This window comes from Cynocephalus volans, chromosome 4 (genome assembly GCF_027409185.1).
Source record: "Cynocephalus volans isolate mCynVol1 chromosome 4, mCynVol1.pri, whole genome shotgun sequence".
In the NCBI taxonomy this organism is placed as follows: Eukaryota; Metazoa; Chordata; class Mammalia; order Dermoptera; family Cynocephalidae; genus Cynocephalus; species Cynocephalus volans.
The window spans coordinates 105,503,230-105,529,287 of NC_084463.1; the positions used below are offsets into that span (position 1 = coordinate 105,503,230).

The following is a 26,058-nucleotide window of genomic DNA, read 5'->3' on the forward strand; positions in this document are numbered from 1 at the left end:
ACGTGCCTGGAGGAAAAGAGACTTCGTATCACAGTGGCCACCACCCCCACCCCTATTTTTCCATACAGTCTGATAAGCAGAGGCAAGTGCTTTTTGCAGTTGGACTGCAGTCCTACGCGCAGAGCCTGGGGCTTTTGCAGAGCTCATTACAGTTCACGTACTCAAAGATATTGCAGAAATTAATTTTGATGTTCTAACTATCTCTTCTCTTTTTAGAACCTGTGACACTGTGCTGAATTAAACAACGTTTTTGAGACCTGTAATTTCTTTAAAGCCTTACAGCTGTGTGGAGACCTTCTGGGCAGGGCACAGAACCTGTCTGTGAGCATGGTCTATATCTCTGCAGTTTGTGCAGAACTGGTGTGTGATTGTTTATAGAAAATATGCTTATGTGCAAAGCCCAAACTTGTAGGGCCTGTGAATATGTGTAGACTCATAGTTCTATGAGTATGTGTTATTCATAGCTGTTTGAAAACAACTTTATGTGCACTCTACTGGTATGTTCAAAGTCTGAAGTTCTTTCTCCCCCATGACACAGGTGAGGTCTCTGCAGAAAACCATGGTCATTTCATCTGCTAACAGCATAGCTGCAGTGAACAGCTCTGACACTCGTGTGGCAGGCTGCCTCCTTACGGGCATCCCTGGGCTGGAGCACCTACACACCTGGCTCTCCATCCCCTTCTGCACCATGTACATAGCCGCCCTGGCAGGCAATGGCATTCTAATTTGTGTCATCCTCTCCCAGCCAAGCCTGCATGAGCCCATGTACATATTCCTGTTAATGCTGGCCAGTGCTGATGTCTTGCTCTCTACCTCCGCCATGCCCAAGGCGCTGGCCAACTTCTGGCTGGGGTCTAGACACATTTCCTTTGATGGCTGCCTCACGCAGATGTTCTTCATCCACTTCCTTTTTGTGGCTGACTCTGCTGTCCTGCTGGCCATGGCCTTTGACCGCTACGTGGCCATCTGCTGCCCTCTACGATATGCCACAGTCCTCACAAGCAAGGTGATTGGGAAGATCGTCGCTGCCACCCTGACCCGCAGCTTCACCATCATGTTTCCAACCGTCTTTCTCCTTAAGCGCCTGCACTACTGCCAGACCAACATCATCGCGCACACATTTTGTGAGCACATGGGCATCGCCCGTCTGTCCTGTTCTGATATCTCCATCAATGTCTGGTACGGGGTGGCAGCTGCTCTTCTCTCCACCGGCCTGGACATCATCCTTATTTCTGTTTCCTATGTCCACATCCTCCGAGCTATCTTTCACCTCCCTTCTCAAGATGCTCGGTTCAAGGCCCTGAGCACTTGTGCATCCCATGTCTGTGTCATCCTTCTCTTCTATATCCCTGCCCTCTTTTCTGTCTTTGCCTACAGGTTTGGTGGGAGAAGTATCCCACGCTATGTCCATATCCTCCTGGCCAACCTCTATGTGGTCATCCCACCTATGCTCAATCCCATTATTTATGGAGTGAGGACCAAGCAAATTTTGGAAGGGGTGAAGCAGATGTTTTCAAACCTTGCCAAAGGATCTAAATAAATGCTCCCAGCTTGGCCTCAACTTAACACTTTTCGACACATATTGAGTGTCCTATGTTTTCCCCATCCTCATCACTGCATCTTCTACTTATCCACATGTTATGCTCATCCATGTTTCAATTTACTTAAATATGTTGTCTACTCAAACCCACCTCTGATTTCTTTTCTTAGAATTCTGTAGTAATATTCACCCCATATTTCCAGTGTGGTCTGAAACCCATCACTTCAAGAAGCACTAACTATTTAGAAGAGATATGATAACTCTCTGTGTATATTATGTTGACATTTATTTGCCAGTTCAACATCTTTCTCATGATGGAAACCCGTAGAACTGCCATGTCTCAGATTTAAAGTCCCGTGGGATGTTATATGTTTTTCTTACCAGTTGCACAAATCCATGATCGCATTTATTTATATATCCAAGTTCAGAGATTCCAACACACAGTTGCCTATGTAAGTGGACACACTCATTCATCATTTTAAATATGAACCTATAATTTTAAAAAACACTTACACCAAATAACTCTGGACAGAGGTTTTCTGAAAATGTTCACAGTTGCATAGAGACCGAGTACTCTTTTTCATCCACATATGCTTTGTATGAGTATTTCAAATTCATATTCATCATTAGAATTAGAAATTGAAATACCTATTGATATCTAATAGCTGTGGATTTACATATTCTTTAATGAATGGTTAAAAATACATAAACATCCATATGTAGTTTAATAATTTGCTCAGTAGTCATTAATAACTATTATTCATAATCCTTAATTTTAAATCATCAACTAGGAATTATCCTAGCTTGATTTTCTCTGAGATGGAGAAAAGTGACTCAGCCTGGATTTTAGCCCAAGACAAATTGATCCTTGACAATGTAGTTCACCACTCAGTCTGACCACTCCCATATTCAGCCCACAGTGAAAGACCCATTTTTTGAGATTCGGAACCATTTTTCATCTAAATCACTCTTCTGTTGAATCATGATCTTATTCCTTCTTGTTTTTAGTAGAGATCTTCTCGTGTGTGTGCCTTCACTCCCTGCCTAGACTGTGTATTTGCAGAGAAAAAAGGTTATTTTGTAAGGCTTTTTATTCCCATTGCCCCAAAGCGTGAGAACTTACTAACAGCAGATATGAAATATGTGTGTGTTTGTGTATAAATTCTCATTTCAAAAACTTTGACATCACTTTTATGCTCTGCATTCACCCTTAAGTAAGGGATTTCTTCTCAGCCCTGTGAGCCAGTATCCTGTAGAGGGGAACTGTACTAAATGCCAGAAGATGTGGATTTTACACTTAGATGTACTCCTGACTTGCTCAATGAGCTCACCAGTTTACACAACATCAATGAGCTTAACTTTCTACTCATCTGCCAAGAAGATGAGAATGATATAGTATTATACATCTATTGTATAGTAAGTGTTAGATGAATGTTGATTTCATTTTCTTCTTTTTTATTGCAACATGCTCTCTATACCCTCAAGACAATGATAATAAAAATTAGAGACAGTAGTTCTTAGCATTCTTATCATGTGGAAGAGAAAACTATAAGGAGTAGTGGTCAGGTTTGCACTCTAGATCTTTGTTAAAATTCTGACTCCATTTACCAACTGTGTGACTCTGGGCAAGTGACTTAGCATTTCTATGCCTCAAGTTATAAACCTATGAAAAGGAAACAATAAGAGTACCTTACTCTTAATGATTTGATGTAAAAAATATATGTAGATATAGAGACAGATATTGATATAGATATAGATATATGTAGGTATATATATATGTATATATATATAACATATAATAGTACTTGGCATATAAGTAAATGCTCTACAAATGACAACTTTTTTGTATTGTGGTTTCAATTACTACTATTATTTTTTATTTTAACATTTACTGGTACATGTTTGTAGGTTATAACGTGTTGTTTCAGTACACTACAAATGCTGTACAATGATTCACTTAGTTTTATACCAATCAGTCCAGCACTACTCAATGATTATTAATTAATGGCTCCTTCAACACCTCATAATTAGTTAATGATTGTCCTGGGACATAAGCAGATTGAATGCCTCATACTCCAATTTTGCTTCTGCAGGAGGAGTGGGAAGAAGAATACAAGAGTAAAACAGAAACAGTATATCCTACCCTCCTAGGCTCTCCAGTCCGGGTCCGGAAAATTAGCTTGACAAAAGAAAGACTAACAAGAGAAAAATAAACAGAAGTTTCTTAACATAAGCATTGTGCATGTACATGGGAGAAACTCAGTGATAAAAAAACTTGAAGGGGTAGCTAGAACTTAGGCTTTAATGTTATTTTAACAAAAAAACAATAAATTTGTAGAAAAGTATCAAGACAAAGGAGAAGGATTTAGGCTTCATGGCTGGCCTGATGGCTCAGTTGGTTAGAGCACAGCCTTATACCCAAGGTCACTTAAAGATAGCTACTTTAAATATGTTCACAGAGCTAAAGGAATGTAGAAGAAAAATATCACACCAAATATAAAATATTAACAGAGAGAACTTACAGAAAGGAATTAAACAGAAATTCAGGTGTTGAACAGTAAAATGACTGAAATGAAAAAAAAAGAAATCTCTGCAGGGTCTCAAAGGCAGATTTTAGAAATCAAAAAAGAATTGGAAAACAGGAAGATAATCCAATTTAGATTACCCAGTCTGAAGAACTGTAAGAAAAAAAAAAAAGGACAAAAAGTTAACAGAGCCTCAGAGACATGTGGGACACCACCAATAGTACTGACATATTTATGATGGGAGGCCTAGAAAGAGAGAAAAGAGACAAAGGTGCAGAAATAATATTTTAAGAAATAATGGCAGAAAGCTTCCTAAATTTGACTTTTTAAAAAATTAATGTACAGTTTTACAAAGTTCAACAAATTCCCCAATACACTCAAGGATACACATTATAATAATGAAAATGTTGAAAACCTAAGACAAAGAGAAAATCTTGAAAGCCTCAGAAAAGGATTGAAAGTATGTGTAAGGGATTCTGAATAAGATTGATAGCTTATAGTTTATCAGAAACCATGGAGGTAAGAAGGCAGTGGAATGACATATTCAAAATTATTAAAGAAAAGCATTGTGAAACAAGAATTCTATACCTCATAAAATTGTCCTTGAAAAATGGAAAAGATAGCAAACTAGTGTAGAGTGAAACTCACTTACCTGATAAAGGCCATCTATAAAAAACCCACAGCTCAAATAAAAGGAAACCCAGAATGGAAAGAAATAAGTAAAATTATCTGTACTCACAGATGACATGCTCTAATACATAGAAAAACCTGAGGAATCCACTTATCCACTTCAAAATAAACAAACAAACAAAAAAACTATTAAAACTAATATATCAGTTCAGCAAGGTTTCAAATCAATATATAATACTCAAGATCAATATACAAAGCAAAGGACCAAACTCATCACACTTTTAGAAGAAAACATAAAAGGGAGATTTTAGTGACCTTGGATTTGGCAAGTATCCTTAGATATGACAGCAAAAGCATGAGCAAAAAAGAAAACATAGATTAACTGGACTTAATTAAAATTAAAAGAAAAAAAAAACTTCTGTGCTTCAAAGGACACCATCAAGAAAGTTAAATAACCAAACTTCAGTATAAAAGAAAATATTTACATATCATATATCTGATAAGGGTCATGTATCTAGAATAAATACAGAATCCTTAAAACTCAATAACAAGAAGTCGAAAAGGGCAAAAGATCCAATAGTAATTTCTCCAAGGCAGAAATACAAATGATCAATGAACACATGAAGAGATGACTGACCTCCCAAGTTATCAACTAAATGCATGACAAAAACATTATGAGATATAACTTCACAACTGCTGACAGGCCTATATTCAAAATTTCAGTTAACAGCAAGTGTTGGTAAGGACGTGAAAAAACTGGAATCCTCATACACTGCTTGTGGGAATGTAAAATGGTACAGTTACTTTGAAAAGCAGTCTGGCAATTTCTCATACAATTAAGCATAGAATTATCATATAACCCAGCAATAACACTTCTAGAATATACCCAAGAGAACTGACGACATATCCACACAGAAAAATGTATGCAAATATTAGCAGCAGCACTATTCATGATTACTCAAATGGCCATCAATGGGTGAATGAATAAATAAAATACATTTTATCTGTGCAATGAAATATTCCTTATCCATGCAAAAATAAAGAAGTACTGTCACTATACAACATGGGTGAACAGTGAAAACAGTTGTCTAAGTTAAGAAATACAGTCACAAAAGACCAAACACTATACGATTCCATGTATATGAAATGGCCAGAATAGGTAAATCTATAAAAACAGTAGCATGTTAGTGGTTTCCAGGGGGAAAAAAAGGCGTGTGACTGCTAATGAGCAAGGCTACTCTTTTTGAGGTTTAACAAATGTTCTGGAATTAGTAGTGACAGTTTCAAACCAAAGTGACTATACGGAAAGTCACCGAACTTTAGACTATAAAAAGATAAATTTTATATTTGTTGTTTCTCAATTTTAAAAAAGACAACTTAAGTAAATCCTGACCTAGAAACGGAAATCATCCTAACTTGGGGAGAAACTGAAACAGATTGATACTATTCCCTGTCACCTGAATACTAGATTTTAATATTTCTACTCAAGTTCTAGCAATCTAATTTCCTTCTTACCCCTTAATCTAAATTTTCCAAAGCAATACCATCGCCATTTATTTCATGTAAGTTCTTTCATATTTATTGTCTCAACTGGTGCAGTAACCACACACACACACACATTCTCTCTTTTCAGTCCCAACTACAATGTGAGTCTCAGCGAATCCTCCCCTAACTACACAGGCAGAGTCACTAGTCCTCTGGACTCCCACAGCACTTCGCACCCACCGTTGGACTATAATTACTGGTAGCTGCTTGTAGTAAAGCAACATGATTTCTTCCACTATTGACCTCAAACCCTAACTCAAAGATAGAATCAATCAAGCTTTCTCAAATGGTTGAATGAGCAAGACACACAGAAATTCCTATACGTTCTTTACTTTAGGCTGACGTATGAATGTAATCAATTTTTAGGGAGAGTGGAGGGGTGAAGAGAGAACACTAAGGTGGAAAAGACACATGGCTTTCAAGACAGACACAGGAAAATAATGAATGAAAAAAGCCCCAAAAGAAATGCTTTAAGAAGGGCAATGAGAAGAGCAGAAGAGAGAAAAAGGAGAGGGATTGAAGGCATAGAAGGAAGGGAATTAGTATCAGACCGAAAATACAGAACAAATTTGATGAAAACTGTCCAGCCAGGAACGTCTGTGTTGGTGCTGTGCTCCTCCCCCGAGGATGTTCAGAGGGTCTGTCGATAGATCTCTTCTCTCCAGCTCCATGCCAAAGCATATACCCATGTGCTCCAGGTCCCTGTGTTGAGTGAACGGGGCGTATTGTTCCAAACAGTGGGGGAGGGACACAGAGAGTCAGGAGAATCCCAGCTCCCAAAGGAGAGGAGGAAATAAACACTGTATGAGGCAAGACCTGAAATACAGTTCTATATATTAAGGAAGCCTGAGCTGTGCGTGAAAGGAGCAGTGGAGAAACCGTGAATCTGAAAAGGAGGCATTGGGGAGGTAAGTCTGGGTCAATAAATTTTGAAATGAATAGGAAGTTTTTGTAGGGAGGTGAGAATGAAAAATGGGTACCAAATAAGTGGACAACTCCATGGCAATGTTCAAAGAGGGCAGAGGGCAGAGGAATGGAACAGGCAAGGGAAGGTGAAGATGACTGTGCTTTCCTGGGGAGTAGGATGGGAGAAGGGCAGTTCAGAGGGACACTTTTCTGGTGAGCAGGGAGAGGTTGGTGAGTAACCGATCCTTGACTCCTAAGGAGGATTCAAGAATCAAAAAATGCACCTAGGTCCTATCCTCAGACTCTGAGAAACAATGCAAGAAAATGCAACTATTATAGCCAGGTACTTCAAAAAGTTCATGGGAAAAATGGCATTAAAGGATAACATGAATCCCTCCCTGAACTTTCTGAAGATCCCTTGTATATGGGGAACCACGTACAAAGGAAAAATGGAAAAAGTTCCTGGATAGAGCAGTTGGGTAAAGGATTCAAAAGCAGGTGATAGAAATTCATTGATGTCGAACAAGGGATACTTTCTTTATTAGAAGGGATATGTTGATTAGTAGAAGGGAAAGAATTAAAGAATGAAGATGAATTGCCAGGGTAAAGAATAAAAAAGATAAAAGGGTTTGGGCTTGAAGGTCTGGACTTTTCTGTTAATGCAGAGTTACTGCATCTGCTCTACTGGGGCATGAGGACAGGAGTGAAGAGAAGGTTTGGAACCAACATTCACTGGTTAGGAATCCAATACGGGATGAGTCAAAGCATGAGAGGTCATGGGGAAACTACCTAGATTTTTAGTATGTGATTTTATCAAACAAAAATCTACTGCCTAAGAATGAAAGCTAGAATAAGATGCAGGATGAGCAATTGTCAGGAGCTGAGAGAAGAAAATGAGGGGAAATGTAGTCAGTATCATTCAAGTTTTTGATGAATGAACTCAGGCTAGCAGGATTGAAAACTGACTCCTAGAAAAAAGTGAATAAAATCTGCTTCTGCTTCTGATCTTGTATTTAAAGTACTTAATCTTGTATTTACCTTTGAAAGTTTGCCTCTGCCTTGCTTTCACTCAAAAAATGTAAACGTCCTGGATGCCCAAAAGATGGTTAACTGGAAAAGACTCATTGGAGGTAGGAGGTTCCAAAGGTGAAAGAAGGAGGTAGACAAGGAGGTTGGGCATGCAAAGCGCAGGACATCTGAAGAAAGGAGCTGCTGGGAGACAACTTCAAGTGGGGTTACTGGAGTCGCTCACCAGTTCTGAGGTGTGGAAACTTCAACGGGTGCCGGAATTGGAGGGAAAATGGAAATCGCTGGGGTGGAGGATGGGGAGACATTATGAACACTGGCTGCTTCGGAGGTTCATTGTTTAGAAGGAGAGCTGAAGTCAAGATGAAGAAGAAAGGTTTCTGCAGATGCTGATGTCACAGACAAAGGTGGGAACGTGTGGCAGAGGAGGGACAAGAGATGAGTGATGCTGTGGAATAATGAGCGCAGGTGGCGCCCACTACAGGCTAGAAGAGAACTTGAGAACAGAAGAGCTATTACCCACCTGTGAGTTTTGTGGAATTAGTATGTCTTCTTGTCAGGGCAAACTCACAGGGTTGAGTGAGTGGGAACTTACCTGTTTTCTCATGCTTTGAACATTCACTAAGTGTAAACTCTATCTCAGACATCAGCGGAAAAGACACAGTTCTGGCTCTCAGGGAACTCACAATGTATTTGGGTTGAAAATATTTCAGTATGGTAAGTACTGAGAGAGAAAGAGAGAGAGAGAACTGCAGGTAAATGCAGGAGTACAAGGAAACAATAATCCAGCTGCCTTAAAGGATGAGAAAAATCTGTGAAGATAAGAAATCTAAATTGGCTACATTAAAAGGAGGATAGACATAGAGGAAGCAGAATGAATAGAAGAGCACAGAGAAAGAAGAGCAGGATCAGGGACACACGTGTTTTCCGGTATGAGGAGAGAAAGCAGGAGTGTGTGTGTGTATCTGTGTGTTTGTGTATAAGATTTTTGATGGAATGGGCAATTATTATCCATAATCAAAAAAGTATTGTGCTTAAAATTATCATAAAACATTATTTACTCCTGGAGGATGGTTTAGAGACTAGAAGGACTAGGAGACCAGATGGGAGCCAGGAAGCACTATAAATGGCAGACTTAGATTAGGGAGATATCAGCATGTGAAGCTTAAATGAAACCAAGACCGTGGATAAGATTGAGCATGGAGAGAGAAGAGTGAGAAGAGGATAGAGACAGACCAAGAGGAAAAGCCAACAGTAAACCATCTGCACAGGCAGAGGTGACTTCAGCAAGGACTGGAAAGGATGGTCAGGGTACAAGAGGACAACCAGTGTAGGGAAGAGAAGTCAAAGCCGAAAGAAGTGTTACACGGAAGGAGTGATTTTAAAGGAAAGGAGATGGAGAAAACAGTATCTAGTAACTAGGAAGAGATGTTAGGAGAATAAGACATTTTTATTATAGCTGTTGTAAATGTTTGTTTGTCTTCACAATTTAAAAGACTTGAATCTTCTTAGGTAATAAAGATCCAGACAATGAGAGGAAGCTGAAGATAGAAAAGAGAAGGGATAACGGATTGAACAGAGTTCCTGAAGTGGTAGGAAAGAAAGGGAATTCAGTGAATAGGTGGGGAAATTGTTCTTGAAGATGTACATACATAACACACACATAGATATAAATACATATATATGCCCATATATAAATATATGCATATAAAAATGCATGCGTGTAAGTGCATATATGTGTGCTTGTGTGCGTATGGATAAGATTGTTTTAAAAATAATTGAAGGAAGCTTTCTTATATCTACATAAAATAAAAGATAAAACAGCTATGAGAAAGGACACATTGAAAAGCAGAAGGGACATCGACACCACGTTCTCCACGATGGGAGGAAATGAGGGGGAGATGGGTGCAGACATAAGACAGATTTAGAGGAGAGGAATAACTATATGAGGACTTGGCTCCTGACAGTTTTGTAGTCTCAATTATATAGAAAAAAAAAGTTGAAAGAGAGAAACAGGGTCTGAACAGTGATAAAAGTTATACATTCATTGTGAGGATAACTTAATACAACTGAGGAGGGCTCAAGTGTCCCCATATGGAGTAAACTCTACTTGCATGGCTGCGTCAATTTCATCACAGCCTGACTATGCGAGCTGAGGATAATATTAGTTACATTTAGTTAAAGTCTGTGTGTATTCAGGGAGAATACAGCAGAAATCAGCAGGGACTGAGAAGTTAATGGTCCTGGCAGAAGAAATGATGAACGTCAAGACTAGAATGGGAAGAAAATAAAAAATGTCTTCTATTAGGGGTGTACAAACATTAGCATGAATCTGAATCAGCTGGAGGGCATGCTAAAGCACACGTTGCTGTCCTCAAACCCAGATTTTCTAATTCAGCAGGCTTGTGATGGGGCCCAAAGATTTGCAAGTTCCTGATGATGATGATGGCGCTAGACTGGGGACCACACTCTGAAGCACTGTTTGTACCTTTCTTCCTGCCCTGAGTGATAGCACAACATTTCACAACTACAGAGGTGACTCAGTAAAAAACATCCAGTTTTAAAAGCTTTCCACAGACAATATATAATTTAATATACCAACAGTATAACATGTATGCTTATTTTAAAGATCAGAAAATTGTTACTCAGAGAAGACAGTGACTTGTCCAAGATCACACAGTCAATAGCTGACAGAGCAGATCTCTGACCTCGGTTCTTTTACACCATCTCCAGTGTTCTTTCTATAAGCCATATCTTACTGCCTCTATATGTATCAGATACGTGCCTGGAGGAAAAGAGACTTCGTATCACAGTGGCCATCACCCCCACCCCTATTTTTCCATACAGTCTGATAAGCAGAGGCAAGTGCTTTTTGCAGTTGGACTGCAGTCCTACGCGCAGAGCCTGGGGCTTTTGCAGAGCTCATTACAGTTCACGTACTCAAAGATATTGCAGAAATTAATTTTGATGTTCTAACTATCTCAGCTCTTTTTAGAACCTGTGACACTGTGCTGAGTCAGGCAATGTTTTTGAGACCTGTAATTTCTTTAAGGCTTTGCAGCAGTGTGGATACCTTCTGGGCAAGGGCACAGAGCCTGTCTGTGAGCAGGGTCTATATTTCTGCAGTTTGTACAGAACTGGTCTGTGATTGTTTATAGAAAATATGCTTACGTCCAAAGCCCAGACCTGTAGGGCCTGTGTGTACGTGTAGATTCATAGTTCTCTGAGTTTCTGTAATTCATAGCTGTTTGAAAACAACTTATGTGCACTTTATTGGTGTGTTCAAAATCTGAAGTTCTTTCTCCCCCCATGACACAGGTGAGGTCTCTGCAGAAAACCATGGTCATTTCATCTGCTAACAGCATAGCTGCAGTGAACAGCTCTGACACTCGCATGGCAGGCTGCCTTCTTACTGGCATCCCTGGGCTGGAGCACCTACACACCTGGCTCTCCATCCCCTTCTGCACCATGTACCTAGCCGCCCTGGCAGGCAATGGCATTCTAATTTGTGTCATCCTCTCCCAGCCAAGCCTGCATGAGCCCATGTACATATTCCTGTTAATGCTGGCCAGTGCTGATGTCTTGCTCTCTACCTCCGCCATGCCCATGGCGCTGGCCAACTTCTGGCTGGGGTCTAGACACATTTCCTTTGATGGCTGCCTCACGCAGATGTTCTTCATCCACTTCCTTTTTGTGGCTGACTCTGCTGTCCTGCTGGCCATGGCCTTTGACCGCTACGTGGCCATCTGCTGCCCTCTACGATATGCCACAGTCCTCACAAGCAAGGTGATTGGGAAGATCGTCGCTGCCACCCTGACCCGCAGCTTCACCATCATGTTTCCATCTGTCTTTCTCCTTAAGCGCCTGCACTACTGCCAGACCAACATCATCGCGCACACATTTTGTGAGCACATGGGCATCGCCCGTCTGTCCTGTTCTGATATCTCCATCAATGTCTGGTATGGGTTGTCAGCTGCTCTTCTCTCCACCGGCCTGGACATCATCCTTATTTCTGTTTCCTATGTCCACATCCTCCGAGCTGTCTTTCACCTCCCTTCTCAAGATGCTCGGTCCAAGGCCCTGAGCACTTGTGGATCCCATGTCTGTGTCATCCTTCTCTTCTATATCCCTGCCCTCTTTTCTGTCTTTGCCTACAGGTTTGGTGGGAGACGTATCCCACGCTATGTCCATATCCTCCTGGCCAACCTCTATGTGGTCATCCCACCTATGCTCAATCCCATTATTTATGGAGTGAGGACGAAGCAAATTTTGGAAGGGGTGAAGCAGATGTTTTCAAACCTTGCCAAAGGATCTAAATAAATGCTCCCAGCTTGGCCTCAACTTAACACTTTTCGACACGTATCAAGTGTCCTATGTTCACCCCATCCTCATCACTACATCTTCTACTTATTCACATGATATTCTCATCCATGTTTCAATTTACTTAAATATGCCGTCTACTCAAACCCACCTCTGATTTCTTTTCTCAGAATTCTGTGGTAATATTCACTGCATATTTCAAGTGTGGTCAGAACCCCCATCACTTCAAGAAGCACTAACTATTTAGAAGAGATATGATAACTCTCTGTGTATATTATGTTGAAATTTATTTGCCAGTTCAACATCTTTCTCATAATCGAACCCCTGAGAACTGCCATTTTTCAAATTTGTAGTCCCATGGGACGTTATATGTTTTTCTTACCAGCTGCACAAATCCATGATCGCATTTGTTTGCATACCCAAGTTCAGAGATGCCAACACACAGCTGCTTATGTAAGTGGACACACTCATTTATCAGTTTAAATATGAACATATAATTTTAAAAAACACTTTCACCAAATAAGTCTGCACTACCATTACCTGCTCTGGACAGAGGTTTCCTGAAAATTTTGATAATTGTGTAGAGACTGAGTACTCTTTTTCATCCACATATGCTTTGTATGAGTATTTCAAAATCATACTCATCCTTAGAATTACAAGTTGAAATGCCTATTTATATCTAATAGCTATGGATTTACATATTCTTCAATGAATGGTTAAAATACATAAATATCCATATGTAGTTTAATAATTGACTCACTAATCATTATTAAACATTATTCATAGTCCTTAATTTTAATTCATTAACTAGGAATTATCCTAGCTTGATTTTCTCTGAAATGGAGAAAAGAGACTCAGCCTGTTTTTTACCTCAATACAAATTCATCCTTGACAAAGTAATTCACCTCTCAGCCTGCCCACTCCCTTATTCAGCCCACAGTGAAAGACTCATTTATTGAGATTTGGGACCACTTTTCATCTAAATCACTATTCTGTTGAATCACAATCTTACTCCTTCTTGTTTTTTGTAGAGATCTTCTCATGTATGTGCCTTCACTCCCTGCCTAGACTGTATATTTGCAGAGAAAAAAGGTTATTTTGTAAGGCTTTTTATTCCCATTACCCCAAAGCATGAGAACTTATTAACAGCAGATATGAAATATATGTGTGTATGTGTATAAATTCTCATTTCAAAAACTTTGACATCACTTTTATGCTCTGCATTCACTCTTAACTAAGGAAGTTCTTCTCAGCCCTGCGAGCCAGTATCCTGTAGAGGGGAACTGTACTAAATGCCAGAAGATGTGGATTTTACACTTAGATGTACTCCTGACTTGCTCAATGAGCTCACCAGTTTACACAACATCAATGAGCTTAACTTTCTACTCATCTGTAAAGAAGATGTGAATGATATAACATTATACAGCTATTGTATAGTCAGCGGTAGGTGAATGTTGAGTTCATTTTCGTCTTTTTTATTTCCACATAGCTCTCTATATCCTCAAGACAATGATAATAAAAATTAGAGAAAGCAGTTCTTAACATTCTTATCATGTGGAAGAGAAAACTATAAGGAGTAGTGGTCAGGTTTGCGCTCTAGATCTTTGTTAATATTCTGACTCCATTTACCAACTGTGTGACTCTCGGCAAGTGACTTAGCATTTTTATGTCTCAAATTTTTCACCTGTGAAAGGGAAACAATAATAGTACCTTACTCTTAATGATTTGATGTAAAATATATATATAGTTATAGATACAGATATAGATATATGTAAGTGTATATATATGTATCTCTATATATCATATAATAGTACTTGTCATATAAGTAAAGTTTCTACAAATGACAACTTTTTGTATTGTGGTTTCAATTACTACTATTACTTTTTATTTTAATATTTACTGGTACATGTTTGTGGGTTACAGTATGTTCTTTTGGTACACTACAAATGCTGTACAATGATTCACTTAGTTTTATACCAATCAGTCCAGCACTACTCAATGATTATTAATTAATGGCTCCTTCAACACCTCATAATTAGTTAATGATTGTCCTGGGACATAAGCAGATTGAATGCCTCATACTCCAATTTTGCTTCTGCAGGAGGAGTGGGAAGAAGAATACAAGAGTAAAACAGAAACAGTATATCCTACCCTCCTAGGCTCTCCAGTCCGGGTCCGGAAAATTAGCTTGACAAAAGAAAGACTAACAAGAGAAAAATAAACAGAAGTTTCTTAACATAAGCATTGTGCATGTACATGGGAGAAACTCAGTGATAAAAAAACTTGAAGGGGTAGCTAGAACTTAGGCTTTAATGTTATTTTAACAAAAAAACAATAAATTTGTAGAAAAGTATCAAGACAAAGGAGAAGGATTTAGGCTTCATGGCTGGCCTGATGGCTCAGTTGGTTAGAGCACAGCCTTATACCCAAGGTCACTTAAAGATAGCTACTTTAAATATGTTCACAGAGCTAAAGGAATGTAGAAGAAAAATATCACACCAAATATAAAATATTAACAGAGAGAACTTACAGAAAGGAATTAAACAGAAATTCAGGTGTTGAACAGTAAAATGACTGAAATGAAAAAAAAAGAAATCTCTGCAGGGTCTCAAAGGCAGATTTTAGAAATCAAAAAAGAATTGGAAAACAGGAAGATAATCCAATTTAGATTACCCAGTCTGAAGAACTGTAAGAGAAAAAAAAAAAAAAGGACAAAAAGTTAACAGAGCCTCAGAGACATGTGGGACACCACCAATAGTACTGACATATTTATGATGGGAGGCCTAGAAAGAGAGAAAAGAGACAAAGGTGCAGAAATAATATTTTAATAATGGCAGAAAGCAACCTAGATTTGACTTTTTAAAATATTAATCTACAGTTTCACAAAGCTCAACAAATTCCCCAATACACTCAGGGATACACATTATAATAATGAAAATGTTGAAAATCTAAGACAAAAAGAAAATCTTGAAAGCCTCAGAAGAGAATTGACAGTATGTGTAAGGGATTCTGAATAAGATTGATAGCTTATAGTTTATCAGAAACCATGGAGGTAAGAAGGCAGTGGAATGACATATTCAAAATTATTAAAGAAAAGCATTGTCAACCAAGAATTCTATAATTGGCAAAATTTTTCTTCAAAATAGAGAAAGACAGCAAGCTAGTGTGGAATATAACTCCCTTAACCTCATAAAGGGCATCTATAAAAACCCCACAGATCAAATAAGAGGAAACAAAGAATGGAAAGAAATAATTAAAATTATCTCTACTCACAGATGACATGCTCTAATATACAGAAAATCCTGAGGAATCTACTTATCCACTTCGAAATAAACAAACAACAAAAAAAAACTATTAGAACTAATATATCAGTTCAGCAAGGTTTCAAATCAATATATAATACTCAAGATCAATATACAAAGCAAAGGACAAAACTCATGACGCTTCTAGAAGAAAACATAAAAGGGAGATTTTTGTGACCTTCGATTTGGCAAGTATCCTTAGATATGACAGCAAAAGCATGAGGAAAAAGAAAACATAGATTAATTGGACTTAATTAAAATTAAAAAAAAAAAAAACTTCTGTGCTTCAAAGGACACCATCAAGAAAGTTAAATAACCAACCTTCAGAATAAAAGAAAATATTTGCAAATCATATATCTGATAAGGGTCATGTATCTAGAATAAATACAGAATCCTTAAAACTCAATAATAAGAAGTCAAATATACAAGCTACAAGAAGGGCAAAAGATCCAATAGATATTTCTCCAAAGCAGAGATACAAATGAGCAATGACCACATGAAGAGATGACTGACATCCCAAGTTATCAAGTAAATGCAAGACAAAAACATTATGAGATATCACCTCACAACTGCCGACATGCCTATATTCAAAATTTCAGTTAACAGCAAGTGTTGGTAAGAACGTGAAAAAACTGGAATCCTCATACACTGCTTGTGGGAATGTAAAGTAGTACAGTCTCTTTGAAAAGCAGTGTGGCAATTTCTCATACAATTAAGCACAGAAATATCATATAACCCAGCAATACCACTTCTAGAACATACCCAAGAGAACTGAAGACATATCCACACAGAACAATGTATGCAAATGTTAGCAGCAGCACTATTCATGATTACCCAAGTGGCCATCAATGGGTGAGTGAATAAATAAAATACATTTTATCTGTACAATGAAATATTTATACATACAAAAATAAAGAAGTACTGTCATAATATAACGTGGGTGAACAGAGAAAAAAGTTGTCTAAGTTAAGAAATACAGTCACAAAAGACCACACACTATATGATTCCATGTATATGAAATGGCCAGAATAGGTAAATCTATAAAAAAAGTAGCATGTTAGTGGTTTCCAGGGAGAAAAAAAAGGCGTGTGACTGCTAATGAGCAAGGCTACTCTTTTTGAGGTGTAAAAAATGTTCTGGAATTAGTAGTGACAGTTTCAAACCAGAGTAACTATACTAAAAGCCACCGTATTGTACACTATAAAAAGATAAATTTTATAGTTGTTGTATCTCGATTTTAAAAAAGACAACTTAAGTAAAACCTGACCTAGAAAGGGAAATCATCCTAATTTGGGGAGAAACTGAAGCAGATTGATACTATTTCCTGTCACCTGAATACTAGATTTTAATATTTCTACTCAAGTTCTAGCAATCTAATTTCCTTCTTACCCCTTAATCTAAATTTTCCAAAGCAATACCATCGCCATTTATTTCATGTAAGTTCTTTCATATTTATTGTCTCAACTGGTGCAGTAACCACACACACACACACATTGTCTCTTTTCAGTCCCAACTACAATGTGAGTCTCAGTGAATCCTCCCCTAACTACACAGGCAGAGTCACTAGTCCTCTGGACTCCCACAGCACTTCGCACCCACCGTTGGACTATAATTACTGGTAGCTGCTTGTAGTAAAGCAACATGATTTCTTCCACTATTGACCTCAAACGCTAACTCAAAGATAGAATCAACCAAGCTTTCTCAAATGGTTGAATGGAAAAACACACAGAAATTCCTATACGTTCTTTACTTTAGGCTGACGTATGAATGTAATCAATTTTTAGGGAGAGTGGAGGGGTGCAGAGAGAGCACTAAGGTGGAAATGACACATGGCTTTCAAGACAGACACAGGAAAATAATGAATGAAAAAAGCCCCAAAAGAAATGCTTTAAGAAGGGCAATGAGAAGAGCAGAAGAGAGAAAAAAGAGAGGGATTGAAGGCATAGAAGGAAGGGAATCAGCATCAGACCGAAAATACAGAACAAATTTGATGAAAACTGTCCAGCCAGGAACGTCTGTGTTGGCGCTGTGCTCCTCCCCCGAGGATGTTCAGAGGGTCTGTCGATAGATCTCTTCTCTCCAGCTCCATGTCAAAGCATATACCCATGTGCTCCAGGTCCCTGTGTTGAGTGAATGGGGCCGTATTGTTCCAAACAGTGGGGGAGGGACACAGAGAGTCAGGAGAATCCCGGCTCCCAAAGGAGAGGAGGAAATAAACACTGTATGAGGCAAGACCTGAAATACAGTTCTATATATTAAGGAAGCCTGAGCTGTGCGTGAAAGGAGCAGTGGAGAAACCGTGAATCTGAGAAGGAGGCATTGGGGAGGTAAGTCTGGGTCAATAAATTTTGAAATGAATAGGAAGTTTTAATAGGTGAGAATGAGAAATGGGTACCAGATAAGTGGAGAACTCCGTGACAATGTTCAAAGAGGGCAGAGGGCAGAGAAATGGAACAGACTAGGGAAGCTGAAGATGACTGTGCTTTCCTGGGAAGTAGGATGGGAGAAGGGCAGTTCAGAGGGAAACTTTCCTGGTGAGCAGGGAGAGGTTGGTGAGTAACCGATCCTTGACTCCTAAGGAGGATTCAAGAATCAAAAATTGCACCTAGGTCCTATCCTCAGACTCTGAGAAACAATGCAAGAAAATGCAACTATTATACGCAGGTACTTCAAAAAGTTCATGGGAAAAATGGCATTAAAGGATAACATGAATCCCTCCCTGAACTTTCTGAAGATCCCTCGTATATGGGAAACCACATACAAAGGAAAAATGGAAAAAGTTCCTGGATAGAGCAGTTGGGTAAAGGATTCAAAAGCAGGTGATAGAAATTCATTGATGTAGAACAAGGGATACTTTCTTTAGTAGAAGGGATGTGTTGATTAGTAGAAGGGAGAGAATTAAAGAATGAAGATGAATTGCCAGGGTAAAGACTAAAAAAGATAAAAGAGTTTGGGCTTGAAGGTCTGGACTTTTCTGTTAATGCAGAGTTACTGCATCTGCTCTACTGGAGCATGAGGACAGGGGAGAAGAGAAGGTTTGGGACCAACATTCACTGATTAGGAATCCAATACGGGATGAGTCAAAGCATGAGAGGTCATGGGGAAACTACCTAGATTTTTAGCATGTGAATTTATCTAACAAAACTCTACTGCCTAGGAATGAAAGCTAGAATATGATGCAGGATGAGCAATTGTCAGGAACTGAGAGAAGAAAATGAGGGGAAATGTAGTCAGTATCGGTCAAGTTTTGATGAATGAACTCAGGCTAGCAGGATTGAAAAGTGACGCCTAGAAAAAAAGTTAATAAAATCTGTTCTGGTCTTGCATTTAAAGTACTTAATCTTGTATTTACTTTTGAAAATTCTGCCTCTGCCTTGCTTTCACTCAAAAAATGTAAACATCCTGGACGCCCAAAAGATGCTTAACTGGAAAAGACTGATTGGAGTTAGGAGGTTCCAAAGGTGAAAGAAGGAGGTAGACAAGGAGGTTGGACATACAAGGCACAGGACATCTGAAGAAAGGAGCTCCTGGGAGAAAACCTTAAGTGGGGTTACTGGAGTCGCTCACCAGTTCTGAGGTGTGGAAACTTCAACGGGTGCCGGAATTGGAGGGAAAATGGAAATCACTGGGGTGGAGGATGGGGAGACATTATGAACACTGGCTGCTTCGGAGGTTCATTGTTTAGAAGGAGAGCTGAAGTCAAGATGAAGAAGAAAGGTTTCTGCAGATGCTGATGTCACAGACAAAGGTGGGAACGTGTGGCAGAGGAGGGACAAGAGATGAGTGATTCTGTGGAATAATGAGCGCAGGTTGCGCGCACGACAGGCTAGAAGAGAACTTGAGAACAGAAGAGCTATTACCCACCTGTGAGTTTGTGGAATTAGTGTGTCTTCTTGTCAGGGCAAACTTACATGGCTGAATAAGTGGGGACTTACCTGTTTTCTCATGCTTTGAACATACACTAAGTGTAAACTCTATCTCAGACATCAGCGGAAAAGACACAGTTCTGGCTCTCAAGGAACTCACAATTTATTTGGGCTGAAAATATTTCAGTATAGTAAGTACTGAGAGAGAAAGAGAGAGAGAGAACTGCAGGTAAATGCAGGAGTACAGAGGACACAATAATCCAGCTGCCTTAAAGGATGAAAAAAAATCTGTGAAGATAAGAAATCTAAATTGGCTACATTAAAAGGAGGATCGACGTAGAGGAAGCAGAATGAATAGAAGAGCACAGAGAAAGAAGAGCAGGTTCAGGGACACACGTGTTTTCCGGTATGAGAAGAGAAAGCAAGAGTGTGATTGTGTGTCTGTCTGTGTGTGTGTAAATTTTTTCATGCAATGGACAATTATTATACATAATCAAAAAAATGTTAGACTTAAATTTATCTTAAAACATTATTTACTCCTGGAGGATGGTTTAGAGACTAGGAGGACTAGGAGACCAGGTGGGAGCCAGGAAGCACTATAAATGGCAGACTTAGATTAGGGAGATATCAGCATGTGAAGCTTAAATGAAACCAAGACCGTGGATAAGATTGAGCACGGAGAGAGAAGAGTGAGAAGAGGATAGAGACAGACCAAGAGGAAAAGCCAACAGTAAACCATCTGCACAGGCAGAGGTGACTTCAGCAAGGACTGGAAGGGATGGTCAGGGTACAAGAGGACAACCAGTGTAGGGAAGAGAAGTCAAAGCCGAAAGAAGTGTTACACGGAAGGAGTGATTTTAAAGGAAAGGAGATGGAGAAAACAGTAACTAGTAACTAGGAAGAGATGTTGGGAGAATAAGACATTTTTATTATAGCTGTTGTAAATGTTTGTTTGTCTTCACGATTTAAAAGATTTGAATCTTCGTAGATAATAAAGATCCAGACAATGAGAGGAAGCTGAAGATAGAAAAGAGAAGGGATAACGGATTGAACAGAGTTCCTGAAGTGGTAGGAAAGAAAGGGAATTCAGTGAATAGGTGGGGAAATTGTTCTTGAAGATGTACATACATAACACACACATAGATATAAAAACGTATATATGCCCATATATAAATATATGCATATAAAAATGCATGCATGTAAGTGCATATTTGTGTGCTTGTGTGTGTATGGATAAGATTGTTTTAAAAATAATTGAAGGAAGCTTTCTTATATCTACATAAAATAAAAGATAATACAGCTATGAGAAAGGACACATTGAAAAGCAGAAGGGACATCGACACCACGTTCTCCACGATGGGAGGAAATGAGGGGGAGATGGGTGCAGACATAAGACAGATTTAGAGGAGAGGAAAAACTATGTGAGGAGTTGGCTCCTGACAGTTTTGAAGTCTCAATTATATTGAAAAAAGTTGAAAGAGAAACAGGGTATGGACAGTGATAAGCGCTGTATATTCATTGTGAGGATAACTTAATACAACTGAGGAGGGCTCAAGTGTCCCCATATGGAGTAAACGCTACTTGCATGGCTGCGTCAATTTCATCACAGCCTGACTATGCGAGCTGAGGATAATATTAGTTACATTTAGTTAAAGTCCGTGCGTGTTCAAGGAGAATGCAGCAGAAATCAGCAGGGACTGAGAAGTTAATGGTCCTGGCAGAAGAAATGAAGAATGTCAAGACTAGGATGGAAAGAAAATAAAAAATGTCTTCTATTAGGGGTGTACAAACATTAGCATGAATCTGAATCAGCTGGAGGGCATGCTAAAGTACACATTTCTGTCCTCAAACCCAGATTTTCTAATTCAGTAGGTTTGTGATGGGGCCCAAAGATTTGCAAGTTCCTGATGATGATGATGGTGCTAGACTGGAGACCACACTCAGAAGCATACTCAGAAGCACTGTTTGTATCTTTCTTCCTACCCTGAGCGATAGCACCACATTTCACAGCTACACAGGTGACTCAGGAAGTAACATCCAGATTTATAAACTTTTCACAGACAAAATATAATTTAATATACCAACAGGATAACAAGTATGTTCATTTTAAAGATCAGAACATTGTTACTCAGAGAAGACAGTGACATGTCCAACATCACACAGTCAATAGCTGACAGAGCAGATCACTGACCTTGGTTCTTTTACACCATCTCCAGTGTTCTTTCTACAAGCCACATATGTGCCTGGAGGAAAAGAGACTTCGTATCACAGTGGCCACCACCCCCACCCCTATTTTTCCATACAGTCTGATAAGCAGAGGCAAGTGCTTTTTGCAGTTGGACTGCAGTCCTACGCGCAGAGCCTGGGGCTTTTGCAGAGCTCATTACAGTTCACGTACTCAAAGATATTGCAGAAATTAATTTTGATGTTCTAACTATCTCTTCTCTTTTTAGAACCTGCGACACTGTGCTGAGTTAAGCAATGTTTTTGAGACCTGTAATTTCTTTAAAGCCTTACAGCTGTGTGGAGACCTTCTGGGCAGGGCACAGACCCTGTCTGTGAGCATGGTCTTTATCTCTGCAGTTTGTGCAGAACTGGTGTGTGATTGTTTATAGAAAATATGCTTATGTGCAAAGCCCATACTTGTAGGGCCTGTGAGTGTGTGTAGACTCATAGTTCTATGAGTATGTGTAATTCATAGCTGTTTGAAAACAACTTTATGTGCACTCTACTGGTGTGTTCAAAGTCTGAAGTTCTTTCTCCCCCATGACACAGGTGAGGTCTCTGCAGAAAACCATGGTCATTTCATCTGCTAACAGCATAGCTGCAGTGAACAGCTCTGACACTCGCGTGGCAGGCTGCCTCCTTACTGGCATCCCTGGGCTGGAGCACCTACACACCTGGCTCTCCATCCCCTTCTGCACCATGTACATAGCCGCCCTGGCAGGCAATGGCATTCTAATTTGTGTCATCGTCTCCCAGCCAAGCCTGCATGAGCCCATGTACATATTCCTGTTAATGCTGGCCAGTGCTGATGTCTTGCTCTCTACCTCAGCCATGCCCAAGGCACTGGCCAACTTCTGGCTGGGGTCTAGACACATTTCCTTTGATGAGTGCCTCACCCAGATGTTCTTCATCCACTTCCTTTTTGTGGCTGACTCTGCTGTCCTGCTGGCCATGGCCTTTGACCGCTATGTGGCCATCTGCTACCCTCTACGATATGCCACAGTCCTCACAAGCAAGGTGATTGGGAAGATCGCTGCTGCCACCCTGACCCGCAGCTTCACCATCATGTTTCCAACCATCTTTCTACTTAAGCGCCTGAACTACTGCCAGAACAATATCATCGCTCACACATTTTGTGAGCACATGGGCATCGCCCGTCTGTCCTGTTCTGATATCTCCATCAATGTTTGGTACGGGGTGGCAGCTGCTTTTCTCTCCACAGGCCTGGACATCATCCTTGTTTCTGTTTCCTATGTCCACATCCTCCGAGCTGTCTTTCACCTCCCTTCTCAAGATGCTCGGTCCAAGGCCCTGAGCACTTGTGGATCCCATGTCTGTGTCATCCTTCTCTTCTATATCCCTGCCCTCTTTTCTGTCTTTGCCTACAGGTTTGGTGGGAGACGTATCCCACGCTATGTCCATATCCTCCTGGCCAACCTCTATGTGGTCATCCCACCTATGCTCAATCCCATTATTTATGGAGTGAGGACCAAGCAAATTTTGGAAGGGGTGAAGCAGATGTTTTCAGATCTTGCCAAAGGATCTAAATAAATGCTCCCAGCTTGGCCTCAACTTAACACTTTTCGACACGTATTGAGTGTCCTATGTTCACCCCATCCTCATCACTACATCTTCTACTTATCCACATGTTATGCTCATCCATGTTTCAATTTACTTAAATATGCCATCTACTCAAACCCACCTCTGATTTCTTTTCTTAGAATTCTGTAGTAATATTCACCCCATATTTCCAGTGTGGTCTGTACCCCAATCACCTCAAGAAGCACTAACTTTTTAGAAGTGATATGATAACTCTTTGTGTGTATCATGTTTACATTTATTTGCCAGTTCAACATCTTTCTCACGATGGAACCTCTGATTACTGCCATGTCTCAAATTTGTAGTCCCATGGGATGTTATATGTTTTTGTTTTTCTTACCAGCTGCACAAATCCATGATCGCACATGTATGTATACCCGATTTCAGAGATACCAACACACAGCTGCTTATGTAAGTGGACACACTCATTTATCAGTTTAAATATGAACATATAATTTTTAAAAACCTTTTACCAAATATTGTTGGACTACCATTACCTATTCTGGACATTGTTTTACTGACAATGTAGATAGTTGTAGGGACCAAGTACTGTTTTTCATCCATATATGCTTTGCATTAATATTTCAAAATTACATTCATCTTTAAAATTAGAAGTCAAAATACCTATTTATATCTAATAGCTTTGATTTACATATTGTTTAATGAATGGTTAAAAATACATAAACATCTATATGTAGTTTAATAATTTGCTCAGTAATCATTGTTAACCATTATTAATAACCATTAATTTATAATCATTAACTAGGAGTTATCCTAGCTTGATGTTCTCTGAGATTAATAAAAGTGAGTCATCCTGAATTTTAACCCAAGACAAATCCATCCTTGACGATGTAGTGCACCTCTCAGCCTGCCCACTCCCATATTCACCCCACAGTGAAAGACCCATTTTTTGAGATTCAGAACCACTTTTCATCTAAATCACTATTCTGTTGAATCATGATCTTATTCCTTCTTGTTTTTATTAGAGATCTTCTTGTGTGTGTGCCTTCACTCCCTGCCTAGACTGCATTTTCTGAGAAAAATGATTATTTTATAAGGTTTTTCATTACCATTGCCCCAAAGAATGAGAGCCTACTGACAGCAGATATGAAATATGTGTGTGTATGTGTATAAAATTCTCATTTAATCAACTTTGACATCACTTTTATGCTCTGCATTCACTCTTAAGTAAGGAAGTTCTTCTCAGCCCTGTGAGCCAGTATCCTGTATAGGGGAACTGTACTAAATGCCAAGAGATGTGAACTTTACACCTAGATGTACTCCTGACTTGCTCAGTGAGCTCACCAGTTTACACAACATCAATGAGCTTAATTTTCTACTCATCTGCAAAGAAGATGAGAATGATATAGTATTATACATCTTTTGTATAGTAAGCATTAGATGAATGTTGAGTACATTTTCCTCTTCTTTATTTCCACATAGCTCTCTGTATCCTCAAGACAATGATAATAAAAAATAGAGAAAGCAGTTATTAGTATTCTTATCATGTGGAAGAGGAAACTGTAAGGAGTATTGATCAAGTTTTGTGTTCTAGATCTTTGTTAAAATTCTGACTCCATTTACCAACTGTGTGACTCTGTGCAAGTTACTTACCATTTGTATGTCTCAACTTTTTCATCTTTGAAAGGGAAATAATGATAGTACCTTTGTCTTAATGATTTGATGTTAAATATAAATATATAGATATAGATATAGATATGTAGGTGTATATATATGTATATATATCATATAATAGTACTTGGCATATAAATAAATGCTCTGCAAATGACAGCTTTTCTTGTATTGTTGTTTCAATTACTTCTATTATTTTTTATTTTAACATTTACTGGTACATTTTTGTGGGGTACAGTGTGTTGTTTCAGTACACTACAAATACTGTACAATGATTCACTTAGTTTTATACCCATTAGTCCAGCACTTCTCTATTATTATTAATTAATGGCTCATTCAACACCTCATAATTAGTGAATAATTGTCCTGGGACCTAAGGAGATTGAATGTCTCATACTCCAATTTTGTTTCTACAGGGAGGAATAGGAAGAAGAAAACAAGAATAAAACAGAAACAGTACATCATACCCTCCTAGGTTCTCCAGTCAGGGTCCTGAAAATTAGACTGACAAAAGACAGATTAACAAGAGAAAAACAAACAGAAGTTTATTAACCCGAGCAGTGCACATGTACATGAGAGAAACTCAGTGATAACTTGAAGTCGTGGCTAGAACTTAGGCTTACATGTTATTTTCACAAAAGAACAATAAATTTATTGAGAAGCATCAAGACAAAGGAGAAGGTTTTAGTCTTCAAGCCTGACCTGTTAGCTCAGTTAGTTAGAGCACAGCTTTATACTCAAGGTCATGGGTTCAGATCCCTTCATGGGCCAGCCCTCCAAAAAAAACAAACAAAAAAAGGTTTTAGGCTTCTAAGAATGGCAAACTATGGGAAAGCAAATATGTGGTGTAAACTAACGGAGAATAAGGGCTAATTAGTAACGTTCGCTTGTGTAGACTCTTTCTCAACGCCACATCATTTCTGGAGTTAGGTTGTTATCCC

The 26,058-nt window shown here is 39.0% G+C and overlaps 3 protein-coding genes across 3 annotated transcripts; all 3 read left to right on the plus strand.

The window, feature by feature from the left end:
- The first annotated feature begins 529 nt into the window (after positions 1-529).
- LOC134376779 (olfactory receptor 52B6-like) lies at positions 530-1,540 on the plus strand. Its single transcript, XM_063095305.1, has one exon. The coding sequence runs from the start codon at positions 530-532 to the stop codon at positions 1,538-1,540; it is 1,011 nt and encodes a 336-aa protein (XP_062951375.1).
- A 9,941-nt stretch (positions 1,541-11,481) lies between these two features.
- LOC134375846 (olfactory receptor 52B6-like) lies at positions 11,482-12,492 on the plus strand. The gene has a single exon (XM_063094597.1). It carries the CDS (start codon positions 11,482-11,484, stop codon positions 12,490-12,492), a length of 1,011 nt encoding a protein of 336 aa, XP_062950667.1.
- Positions 12,493-22,426: 9,934 nt separating this feature from the next.
- LOC134375862 (olfactory receptor 52B6-like) lies at positions 22,427-23,437 on the plus strand. Its single transcript, XM_063094618.1, has one exon. The coding sequence runs from the start codon at positions 22,427-22,429 to the stop codon at positions 23,435-23,437; it is 1,011 nt and encodes a 336-aa protein (XP_062950688.1).
- The last annotated feature ends 2,621 nt before the right edge of the window (positions 23,438-26,058 follow it).

What these genes read in the sequence shown, in the direction of transcription:
- LOC134376779 (XM_063095305.1), top strand. Translation starts at nt 530, where the DNA reads ATGACACAGGTGAGGTCTCTGCAGAAAACCATGGTCATTTCATCTGCT.
- LOC134375846 (XM_063094597.1), top strand. Translation starts at nt 11,482, where the DNA reads ATGACACAGGTGAGGTCTCTGCAGAAAACCATGGTCATTTCATCTGCT.
- LOC134375862 (XM_063094618.1), top strand. Translation starts at nt 22,427, where the DNA reads ATGACACAGGTGAGGTCTCTGCAGAAAACCATGGTCATTTCATCTGCT.